Source organism: Phocoena phocoena, chromosome 8 (genome assembly GCF_963924675.1).
Source record: "Phocoena phocoena chromosome 8, mPhoPho1.1, whole genome shotgun sequence".
Taxonomy (NCBI): Eukaryota; Metazoa; Chordata; class Mammalia; order Artiodactyla; family Phocoenidae; genus Phocoena; species Phocoena phocoena.
Genome location: NC_089226.1, coordinates 55723590 through 55736948, shown reverse-complemented (window position 1 = coordinate 55736948; position 13359 = coordinate 55723590). Strand labels below are relative to the sequence as shown.

Here is a 13359-nt window from a genome sequence, read left to right as displayed (position 1 = left end):
AATGGACTTGAGGATATGGGGAGGGGAAGAGTAAGCTGTGACAAAACGAGAGAGGGGCATGGACATATATACACTACCAAACGTAAGGTAGATAGCTAGTGGGAAGCAGCCACATAGCACAGGGAGAACAACTCGGTTCTTTGTGACCACCTAGAGGGGTGGGATAGGGAGGGTGGGAGGGAGGGAGACGCAAGAGGGAAGAGATATGGGAACACTTTTGCACAGCAAAGAAAACCATAAACAACATCATAAACAAGGCAAAAAGACAACCCTCAGAATGGAAGAAAATATTTGCAAACGAAGCAACTGTCAAAGGATTAATCTCCAAAATATACAGGCAGCTCATGCAGCTCAATATCAAAAAAGAAAACCCAATCAAAAATGGGGAGAAGTTCTAAATACACATTTCTCCAAAGAAGATATACAGATTGAAAGGATGCTCAACATCACTAATCATTAGAGAAATGCAAATCAAAACCACAATGAGGTGTCACCTCTCATGGGTCAGAATGGCCATCATCAAGAAATCTACAAACAGTAAATGCTGGAGAGGGTGTGGAGAAAAAGCGAACCCTCTTGCACTGTTGATCGGAATGTAAATTGATACAGCCACTATGAAGAACAGTATGGAGGTTCCTTTACAAACAAAAAAATAGAACTATCATATGACCCAGCAATCCCACTACTGGGCATATACCCTGAGAAAACCATAATTCAAAAAGAGACATGTACCACAGTGTTCATTGCAGCACTATTTACAATAGCCAGGACATGAAAGCAACCTAAGTGTCCATTGACAGATGAATGGATAAAGAAGATGTGGCACATATGTACAATGAAATATTACTCAGCCATAAAAAGAAACGAAGTTGAGTTATTTGTAGTGAGGTGGATGGACCTAGAGTCTGTCATACAGAATGAAGTAAGTCAGAAAGAGAAAAACAAATACCGTATGCTAATACATACGTATAGAATCTTAAAAAAAATTGTTTTTATGAACCTAGAGGCAGGACAGAAATAAAGACGCAGGCATAGAAAATGGACTTGAGAACACGGGGAGGGGGAAGGGTAAGCTGGGACAAAGTGAGAGAGTAGCACTGACATATATACACTACCAAATGTAAAATAGATAGCTAGTGGGAAGCAGCTGCATAGCACAGGGAGATCAGCTTAGTGCTTTTTGCCCACCTAGAGGGGTGGGATAGGTAGGGTAGGAGGGAGATGCAAGAGGGAGGGGCTATGGGGATATATGTATTCATACAGCTGATTCACTTTGTTATACAGCAGAAACTAACACAACATTGTAAAGCAATTATACTCCAATAAAGATGTTAAAAAAAAAAGATACAACCCTTTGTAACACTGGGCTTTTTTTTTTCCTCAGTAAAAACAAAAGAATATACATTTATGGTATTATACCCAAAAGTTACAATTGGTTTGTCTGTTTAACACTTAAAACCTGTCAATTTGCAAATTCTTTTTAAGGGGGAGGGACAGATTGGGAGTTTGGGATTGACATGTACACACTGCTGTATATAAGGTGGGTAACCAACAGGGACCTACTTATAAAAGAATAAAATTTAAAAAGATAAGATGAGAATGTCTCATTTTGTAATGTCTAAGGAATTCAATAAGAGTCAACATTTTAAATAAAAATTTAAATTTATACATTTAAGGTGTACCACATGATGACTTAATATACATAGTGAAAATATTACTACAGTCAAGCTAATTAACATATCACATAGTTACTGTTTTCTGTGTGTGTGATGAAAGCACCTGAAATCTACTCTTTCAGTAAATTTCCAGTATTCAGTCCAGTATTATTGACTGTAGTCACCATGCTGTACCTTGGAACATTGACCACTTGAGGGTCAAGTGAAAGAGGTGGAGCCAACGAAGGAGGTAATCAGAGGTGTAGGAAAGCCAGGAGAGCTTGATGTCACAGAGTACAAAGAGATTTCTAGAAAGGGTACCAGTTGCCTCTGAGAGGCTGAATAAAATGAAATTGAGGTTTGACCCATAAAAAAGACCAAGTAACCTTAATGAGAGTACTGTCCACAGCAGATTGATGAAGGCAGAAGGTAGATTTCAGTGAGTTGAGAAGATGAAAAAGAGATTGAAAGAGCAAAGATACTGTATTTCCTTATGTTTCTACATTGCCCTGTGTAGTCCTTTGCATACATACTTGTTAATCAGGAAAGAGTCCTAGAATTTCAGAGGTGAAAGGAAGTCTTGTTACTATATAAAAGAAGAGACTAGTGTCCAGAGAGTTTTAGTGACTTGCCTGACCAACCAAATTTATATGGAGAATTGGTGGTAGAGTCAAGACAACTTACCTTTGTAAGCTAAGAGCTAATGTGGCTGAAAACTTAGGCTTGGGAGTCAGTCATATCTGAGTTTTGACCAACACTGTTACTTAATAACTGTGGGACTTTGGGTAAGTTACTAAAGAGAGAGGTAACTCTCTCCTTTAGTTTTCCTCATCTGTAAAATTAATAATAGCATACAGTTCACATTAGTTGTAAGAATTAATACCTGGCACATAGTAAGGACTCCATAATTCTTTTGCCTTAAAAAAATGCTTTTAAGAGGCATGCCCTTCTGCATTTCTTTTATTAGTAACAATGAGAATCTGAAATTATGTAAAGGAAAATTCGTATTTGAAATAACAGATTTCAGAGATTAAAAGCATTCTGCCTTACTGAATTTAGAGTTATATAAATGTTCCTACACATCTTACTTAATTTGTTTTTTTTAATGTTTGGCTGTATTGGGTCTTCATTACTATGCACGGGCTTTGTCTATTTGTGGTTAATGGGGCTACTCTTCGTTGCGGTGCGCAGGCTTCTTGTCGTGGCTTCTCTTGTTGCAGAGCTCGGGCTCTAGGCACGAGGGCTTCAGTAGTTGTGGCTTGCGGGCTCTAGAGCACAGGCTCAGTAGTTGTGGCTCATGGGCTTAGTTGCTCCGTGGCATGTGGGATCTTCCCAGACCAGGGCTCGAACCCGTGTCCCCTGCATTGGCAGGTGGATTCTTAACCACTGTGCCACTAGGGAAGCCCCTACACATCTTACTATTAAAGCTCTATGGGTGCTTCAAGGAAATAATCTCTTGCTGTGGTGAGGGAACTTCCTCCAGGAATAAGAAGTTCTATAGACAAATGATAAAATTACATAAAATTTATGAGATCAGCACTACATTAAATGAGGCTGTAGAGATACATAAGAACCGTCTTTCTGTCAAAAAGATTATTGCCTTGTAGGGGAGAGAAACAAACTAATAAATGCCGTAAAGTTTACATATGGACAGTCAGGTAAAGAGGATGAGTGATGGACTCTGCTTAGCAGAGAAGGAGTCAGAAAAGATTTCAAGAAAGAGGTATAGTTTGAGCTGAATCTGGCAAGATGAGTGTTTACCAGCAGGGGGCAATTTCCGAACAAAGTAAAGCACAGCATGTTTAAAGATACAGAAGCATGAAACTAGCATATATGTTGGAGCCTAGGATGAGAAAGAGACAAGAGGAGAGGAATAAGACTAAGCAGAAAGGCCGGAGCAAGATTATGGAAGACTTTGAAATTTGGACTTTGTCTCGCAAGTGATGGGAGTCATTTCAGGGTTATGATTTAAATTTTGACTTCTCTCTACCATGTCATTTTAAAAGTGTACTGGTTTTCGTTTTTTTAATTAATATATTTTTGGCTGCGTTAGGTCTTCACTGCTGCACGCGGACCCCTCACTGCGGTGCCCCTCCCGCTGCGGAGCACAGGCTCCAGGCGCAGGGGTCCCAGCAGCTGTGGCTCACAGGCTGTAGAGCAGGCTCAGCAGCTGTGGCACTCTGGCCCAGCTGCTCCGCAGCATGTGAGATCCTCCCGGACCCCAGCTCGAACCCATGTCCCCTGCACTGGCAGGCGGACTTCCAACCACTGCGCCACCAGGGAAGTCCCTAAAGGTGTACTCTTATAGGGCAATAAATGCATGCAATAAAGAGGCATTGAACTTAATCACCCACATGACACTGGAGCCTAAAACTAGGGTTTGTGTAACTTTCGTGTATCTAGGTGAATGAATTAGAGGTTTTCAGAAGCAGAAGAAAGGACAAGAAATTTGTTTTAAATGTTTTAACCTATTAGCACATGTTATGTGCTAGACACTTGCACATATTTTGGCTTATTATTGCTCACCACTATTATTCCCATTATCCAGATAAGGAAAAATGAGTCTTTTGGTTAAGTGACTTGCTCAGGCATGTAGCAAGTAAGTGGCAGTTTGAAATTTAGCTCCTGTCTCTAAGTCCAGCGTTCTTGCTGCTGTAGAATAGATCTGCTGCAGGGATTGTCAGCATAACTTCTTCAGCCCTCATGAGTTATCCACGCATCTCTGCCTCTCCTTGATGCTGATGCAGAGGCCAAGAGGCCAGAGTAATCCACAACAGCTTTGAAACATTTAGTTTACCATGATGAAATGAGCACTGGGGCACACCCACCTGTAGGTAACAGCCCTTTTGTGGCATGCCACCTAATCTGATTGGTTTTACATGGCTGGAGTCAGATCTAAGAAGCAAGACTAGGGAAGCAGGAGACGTTTGAGATTTGCAGAGTAGCAGGAATAGGTTTTCTTTCCCCTTTGTAATGCACTTCATTTACATGTATTTCTTTTAATATTTTTCAGGTTTACCTTAAGGTAAAGGAGCCTGTATTCCATCAGGTAATTTTAAAAAATTATTACACATTTTATTATTTAACCTGCCTTGTGTTTTCCTTTTCTAGTAAATTATATGCGTATACAACTTCAGTAAATGAAATGGTAGATGTTTTAGGAAAGAACAGTGTTTAAAACAGAGATTACAAACAAGTTCCTACAGAAGCACATGTAAGCAAAATAGGAATATACCAAGAATAGTCAATGCCCAGGCCGCACTGGCTATTGGTAGATAGTCATGCAGGTGCAACATTTTTCTTATAAGCAGAAAAAGAACCAGGAAGCATTATACGCATGCACATGTAAACAGTCTTTTTTATGACATTATTTTCTAGAAAAGATAAGGGGAAAATACTCAAGGAATGTTCAGTCTAACGTATTTTAAGTAGTTTTTTGAGGTGGACGATTATTTATATTGAGGGAAACAAACATAGGAAACTTTGGTATAAGAAATAATAACTTAAGTGCATCCTAGAATGAAACCAGAGTAAAATGAAGTATCAGACCCTAAATAAAGAGAGCTATTATTTATTGAGTGCTATGATGTGCCTGGTCACTATGCTTATTACTACATAGACCCTAATCTCCCCAACAGTCCTACAAAATATGAATTACTGTCTATATTTTAAGGGAAATGAGCTCAGAGATACTAGGTAATTTGTCCCAGAGTTACACAGTTATTAAGGGACAGAGCCAGGGCTGTAACTAGATTTGTTTGACCCCTGTCATCCTTCTTTTAACAAAGCATGTAGATAGATAGATAGATAAATAGATAGATAGATAGATAGATAGATAGATATGATAGATATGATAGGTAGATAGATAAAGGATAAATAACTAAATAAGCATGCAAACAAGCACACATTTCAGGAGGATTAGAGGCCTTGTACTTTTAGAATATTTTGTGCTTATATAAAAAGGTAAATGTTCCTATAATCTTTTAAACTTAAACTAGACAATATCACCTGAAATCTGTTTCTTGAAGAAATAAATTCCAAATCCACGTTATTGTGCTTTGCTTTTTTCCACAGGCCAGCTGAAAGTAGATGTACTAATGTAGATATTATGGGGGGTGGGGCATCCTCACTTTCCTGTTTATTATAGCTAGAAGTGATGTCATTATATATTTACCCCTTTATTAGAAATATTTATTGACACAGTATAAAAATGAAGTTTATTTACGTGAAGAATACTTCAGTTTTTATAAACTTCTTATTTGCCTTTATAAGAAAGAAAAATAATAACCACAAAAGAACAAAATTTGGAAATTTTGAGTTAAGTTTTCTAAGTTTATTACCGTTCAGTTTTCTGTTTTGTGTTTTTGACTTATTTGACACTGTGTTTATGTAATAAAAGGAACAAACGATTCATATAACTTTTCATGCTGCAATTTCCATGTGTTTTTCCAGTAATAAATATTTTCTTCTCTGTGTATAGGGAAGATACTTAGATATCTGTGTATGATAGGAAGGTAGGCAGGATGAAAACTTATAACTATGGCTTATATCCTAGGCTTAGAGATTAAAAATCAGGATAGGGAAGTGAAGAAGTAAAGGAATGCTAGGGTGAAGTAGATTAGCAATCTGAAGGTAAGACATTCATTCATCAGGTGTTTACTGTGTACTTTCTCATTACCAAATTCTGAGCTGGAATTTGGAAATAAAGAGGCAGTAGAGCACAGACTTTTAAGATCCAAAGTGAGGCAGACCTGGATTCAAACTAGTCTCTCTGCTTATTCACAGTGTACTCTGGATAAGTTACTTAACTTCTTTGAGCTTTGGTTTCCTCGTTATTCAGCAAACACTTTTTAAGTGCCTTCAGTATGCCCAGTGCTGTACTAGGCACAGGAGATGTACAAGTGAGTGAAATAATGAGGTCTCTTGCTCTTATAGAGCTCATAGGCCGCACCTCTAAAGTCGGTATAATAATCTCCTATAGTTTTCTGAGTATTAAATGAAATACTGCATTTAAACCTTAGCACATAGTAAAACACTCAGTAAATGTTAACTAATATTAATATACTAAAGCACATAAGACATGGCTGCTGGTCTCAAAGAACTCACTATCTGGTCAGGAAGATTGACTTGTAAAAACGTATTTGTAGTATATACGTTTTGTAATAAACATGTAAAAGTAGTACTAATGTAGGCAAGGGCACAGTCTGTCTGTTTAGATGACTCAAAATAGGATTACAAAATACACCTAGTGCATGTAGCTAAACTATTACTCTAGTACTGAAGAACAAGTTAAGGAAAATAGCCCACTAGTTTGATACAATAGTATTCCTCGCTGCTTTGTAAAGTTTTATTTAAAGAGACCTTTGCTTCAAATGTCTAATCTAATCCTATGCTGGTCTGTAAAGTAATTAGAATTGATACTTTCTATTGATATTTATACTTAAGGCTTAAAAAAAAATCTTTCCCTAATTATTTTCTGGGTATCATTCTTAAGAAAAGAGAACTTTTTCTGAGAATCTTCTAATTGTCAAAGTTTGGAGTATTACTCTCAATTCTTTCAGGTAACTTGATATTTTTATGTGTAGAAACTTAGAAAAATTGTTTTAGAATTTGTAAGTAGAAAATTGTTTTGAAATTTGTGACAAGATTTACAATATTTTTCAAGATCTTAAAAATAATGGAAAAGGAAGGAAAAGCAATGTGGTCTAATCTAAAGGAGCTCTGATTAAGACTGGAATCTTGATTTCTTACCACTTCGATTTCTTGAAGTTCAGAATCTCTATTTCTTGCCATTTTGTTATCCACCGACAAATTTCTTGCTGTACCTATTCTTCAGTATCTTCATCTGTAAAATGTTCAAAACAAGGAAAGGTACTATTTCACAAGGATTATATGCAAATAATTAAGGTAATGCAAAGCACAAGGCAATAAACATACTAATACTGTGTGATACTAAAAGTACTTAGTAAGATGTGCATAAATTTCTGCCTATGATGATCATGGAAAACTTCTAAAAGGAGATATTTGAGTTGAGCTAGAGAGATAAGTAGTGACAGTACAATTAAAAGTATCTGTCACAAGAAGGATGATTGTCTTACTAACCAGATTAGCTTCCCTGAGGGAGAATATTACTGATAACAGTTCTACTTTACTGTATTGAATCCAAGGTGATCCAAACATCTCCAAAAGAGAGCCAAATGCCATTTATTCATTTTGATGGCCTTGTAAAGGATAATACTCAGATCACATAGCTGTCACATTCAATAGAAACACCAACATATCTCAAGAAAGAAAACAAAAAGAAAAGCATACATGAGAATAGACTAAAAGAACATTTAAGAAGTTATTGAACCCTCTTAAAGTAGCTAATTGACAAATCAGTAGTTGAATATCTCAGATGAGATCTCATCTAATGTCTCAAAGAGTACTGTTGCTTAAAATCTTTTTGCCAAAGTAGATGTCTCTGAAAGATTGTTTCTAGACGTGACATACCAGTATTTTATTACTACCCCTTCTAATTTGACCTTCAAGATTTGCAAGAAAGAACACTATGTAAACAATTTGAAAAACAGGAACTTAGGTAGATTTTAAAAAATTCTATTATGTTTCATTTGTGCCATTTTATTACAAATTAGGGTAGAAGGAAACACTGTATAAGCACACTTGGAAAAGAAGATGACGTTTTTTAGTATCTACTATGTGCTAAATATTATATATTCTTTCATATAGTTTATATAGATTGACTCACTCATCATCTTACCAAACTATCAACAAACCTGTTTAGGAATTATCTTCATTTTATAGGTAAAATAACTGAGAGTCAGAAGGGGTTAAGTAATTTGCCCAGTGTTTCTCAACTAGTTAGTGGCAGAACTGGAAATGGAAACCAGGTCTTTTTTTTTTCCCCCAAAGCCCATATTGCTTTTATGATATGATATGTCATTATAACAGATTACTTTGGAATCTAATTTATTGTCAGATGTTTTTCAAAAGAATGAAAAATACTGTTTAGATTTTTGTGCAATAATGAACTTGGAAAAATGTGAAGACTGAATATGTAAAACTTAGGTATAGCTGTGGTTTAAGTAAACCTCAATTCGGTTATCAATTCAAAAAACTGCCCGAAGTCAAATATAAGTGAAGTACTTTGGGAATAAAAAGAGATTAAGTAATTTTTATAGAAGGATTTCAGGAAGGCTTCACATAGGAAATGACATTTGAGCAGGATTTATTTGACCATGGAACCCTTTTTTATTGAATATTTCTTAATATCTCTCAGCACGGTGGTATTCTGGGGGACTGTTTGGGAAATCCTGTGCTAAATACGAGATCCTGCAGAACATGAGAAGAGAAAGAAGGCTGGAACCAAACTGAATCACTGGCTGTCATGCTAGAGTTTGAAACTTATGATTTTGCCATTGACAGAGGCATAAGATTATAATATCTGTTTCAGATAATTCTGGCAGTTGTATGTAGGATGGATTAGAAGGCTGTATAGTTTGGACAGAATTAAGATTTTAAACCAGTTCTGAATATACCTACAAAAACTATGTTTTTACCAATAGACCACATTGCCTTATGAGACTTATGAAATTGTTTTATAGTTAAAAAATAATATCTACATTTAGCTTACTACTATTTAAACTATCCTCTACGTATGTAGGAAGCACCAACCTTTTAGCCTTATCATATGAGAATAAATTTATATATTAACTCCCAAAATAAAATGCCTCTTACATCCCTATTTTGACTATGATTATAGAAATATGAAACCATAGTCACCTAGTTCAGTCCCTTCATTTTACCAATGGGAGTCCAAGGCTAAGATAAATGAAGTGACTTATTCAAAGACATGTACTGAGGCAGTAATGAGGTGGTAGAAAAATCTAGAATCCCCCAACTGCAGCCCTTGGCTTTTCTGTTAGAGGTTCTCTTTACTATGTTTGGGCAACTGAATGAGTCCATTACAAACTGCAAATGCCGAAATCCCATTACCTATTACCACCATAGGTTCCCACTCACTGGGGCTTTATCCACAAATCCCTACCTGATCTCCCACCCTAATAAACTGTTCGTGACCACAGGTGAGCCGAGTGCCTTTCTCCTAGAGTGAAAGACTTGAGCTCCCTCTGCACATTCGATGTGAAGCTAATAATTATTCTAGCGGGTTAGTATGGAATTCTTTCTTCATCTTTTAAATATCTTTTATTTTTAAACAATATCAAACTTACAGAAAAGCTGCAAGAACAATAAAAAGAACTTTTCCACCTGAACCACTTGAAAGTATACTGTCAACCTGTTGGAGCATGATGACTTATGATAGTGTCTATTAGACTTCTCCATTGTAAAGTTATTCTCTGTCCCTTCATAATTAATAAGAAGAACTTTGTAGTAAAGTACTCTGAGACTTACGAAAATGCTCTTAATTATTAAACTTTGAATTTATTTTTATTTCTATGGACTCTCTCTTGTATTCCTATTTTATTCAATGAGTTATGATGTTACTATCATGGTTTATTTTGGTGTAAATAATTGTCTCAGATTTGGCAAGTGGAGTACTTTCAGGCCGGTGTCTGTCCTTTTGACCTGTTCCCATCGTTCTTTGAATATCTCTTACTTTTTGACACAAGAAGATGTTCTTGGCTCATCTTGTTCTTTCCCTGCTCCAGGCTTGATCTCCATGGAGGCTTGGTTTCTTTGAGTGGAGAATGGAATTTAGAAACCAGATCCACGTACTAGATATGTGATTACATGTGTCTCTCCTTGATTAGACTGAGCTCTTTGAGGTCAGGAATAGGGTGTCTTTTCATCTTTGAATCATGAATGAATGTCTCGTCCAATGGCTGTCATTCGGTCGGTGTTCATAAGTATTGGATTGGCCAAAAAGTTTGTTCGGGTTTGTCTGTGAAATCTTACGAACAAACCGGAACGAACATTTTGGCCAACCCAATACTTGCTAGAAAATAAACTGGTCAGTTATTTGGAACTCCTTTCCACGTTTTGGCTTAATCCAAGGAATAGACCATAAGGAATGAGTCTATTCCTTAGTGGAGAATGTTAGCTCTGAAGAAATATTGTAAGTCAGTCTCCCTCATTATCAAAATAATTATTGTATATCTACAGTTTCCAAGGTCCCACACTACAGCCCCATCCCACTTAATTTGCCCTCTTTACCTCTCTGTTTCATCTATCTTCAAATCTTTCCACACAGGCATCTTAGTACCAAGTCACAGAACAAAAAATTGTTTTTCTACTTTGCTCAAGATACTTTTCTTTTTACTGATAAACAAAAACACAACATGCTTTTTTCCTAGGCTATAGGCTCCTTAAGGATAAATACCAGGTCTCAGTTTACACACAGCATATTTCTATGATGCTTTAGCAGGGAGAAAACACTAATAATATTTTTATAGTCTTTGGAGTTTGAAGATCGAAAAAATTATTAAATATGGAAAGATATGAAAATTCCTTGTAAAAATATTTTAGATGAAAATTGCAGGGAGTGGAAATGTATGTATTCTATTATCTTTTTATTTAAAAAATGACTTATCTTAAAATATGCATAGAAAAAAGGTTATGTGGGCACCTCTAGCTTCAAGAAAGCCTGGGAAATCTAGATTTTATAGCTGGACATATTGCCAGCCTAATAAAATCAGTCTTCTATAAAGACAGAGGCAAGAATAGATACTGAGTAGGCCACTAGCAGGGTCTGCTTCAGATTCCTAGGGGAGAATCAGAATGTATAGGGTCGAGGTGCTTGTGAAGAGAAGAAAATTCATTTGAAAAATCCCCATTGCACTTCCAGTGCATACGTTCTTATCCAGCATTTGTTATGTTTAACATACTCCCTAAACAATCCGTTTCTTTTGACTTCTCTATGCTGATGAGTCATAAATCTGTTAATTCAGCTCAGTTTTTTCTTCTAAGGTTTAGACCCAGATATCCAACTCCTGCTGGAGATCTCCACTTGGATATCTAACTGACACCTCAAACTCGAAACATATCCAGAAATGAAGTCAACATTTTTATCCCCTGTCTTTCTTTTCATATTATTCTTTAACACAATAAACAATTTCACTATGCACCCAACTGCCTAAGTCATAAACCAGGCTATCATTGATTTTTCCCAACTTATACTAACTCACATATCAAATTAATTATCAGTCTAAGCCCTAAATATTTCCCTAATCTATCCATTTTTCTCCTTTCCCAGTAACACTACCCTAGTTCAGGCCCCATGTCTCACCTAGGTCACTGCAATACTTTGTCAGTGGTCTGTTTTCCATCAGTCTTGCCTTCTCCTAATTCATTCTCCACCGAACATGACAGGGACATCTTTCTAATACATGAGTGATCATTTTGAGCTACTGCTGAAACTTACATTGACTTTGCATTGTTCTTAAGATAAAGTCCAACTCCTTAACATGACTTGAAAAGCCAGACTTGACCTCTGCTTACCTTTCTGACTTCATTTTTCCCACTCTTCTCTCCAACAATATATTCTAGACAGCATTAATTTTTCTAGTCCCCAGAATGTAAGCTATGACCATTACTGTCTTCCACCTTCTCTTAATGTTTGTTATTATTAATAATGCTTGTCCTACTAATACTTCAGTTATAAAATTAAACATTAAATCCTCCAAAAACTCTTTTTTTTCTTCCAGTTTTGTTGAGACATAACTGACATACAGCACTGTATAAGTTTAAGGTGTACAGCATAATGATTTGACTTACATACAACATGAAACGATTACCACAGTAAATTTAGTGAACATCCATCATCTCATATAGATACAACATTAAAGAAATTTTAAAAAATGTTTTTTCCTTGTGACAAGAACTCTTAGGATTTACTCTTACCAACTTTTATATATAACGTATAGCAGTGTTAATTATATTTCTCATGTTGTACATTACATCCCTAGTCCATGGAAGTCTTTCTGATCTGCATAAGTTTGGATTAGGTGGCCTTCCTATGTGCTTAGAAATACTCTGTTCAGTCCCTGTCAGAGTTAAAATACTACATTTTAACTGCCTGGTTACTTATACCTCTCTTTACTAGATTGTAATTGCAGTGAGGGCAGGGATCGTGCCTTTCTTGTTCACGATTATAGCAGCATGGCTGCAATTATTGATTCAGGTGGGCAACCAGTCTCTAATAGGCTTTCCTCTAATACTATGTTTTACTTTGCTCTATTGTAGAATACTAGGTCGAGGATACAGCAAGTGTAACGTTTTCATCTCATCAGGAGATTCAGCACTATCCTTATACACAGCTTCTTTTGCCCTCTCATCCACATAAGTTGTGTACATCTGCCAGGGATGAGAGCTAAGTGTAGTGGAAGTCACTGTAACATGCAGAAGCTACAGCCCCTTTTTTATTTCTTTTTTTTTTCCCCTACCATTCTTTATAATAGGCATCTTTTATACTGTTCTAATGCAGGCCCCAAGCCTGCAACCTAGGTGCAATCCTTCACAACAACTAAAGCAGACACAACATTCCCCATTTATCTTAACTGTTGTATTCAAGGCTGGAAGACTTGAGGTCATACACAGCCAGGCCTACATCATCCCAGGCTGGATATTAGTTAACCCTTTACTCAGACCATGATGTCCACAGGGTCTAGTACAATGCTCAATACATATTTCTTGGATTCCATTTAATAGAGAGACCACAAGTAGTAGGCAGGAGTCATAGCAGGGC

General features: G+C 36.6%; 1 protein-coding gene across 1 annotated transcript in view; it reads left to right on the top strand.

Moving 5' to 3' along the window:
- The window catches only part of ACER3 (alkaline ceramidase 3), a 187911-nt gene that overhangs the window by 126629 nt on the left and 47923 nt on the right, over positions 1 to 13359 (top strand). Inside the window, exon 6 of the mRNA XM_065882550.1 lies at positions 4669 to 4704. Coding sequence (XP_065738622.1) covers positions 4669 to 4704 — 36 coding nt within the window. The remainder of the gene's footprint in view (positions 1 to 4668; positions 4705 to 13359) is intronic.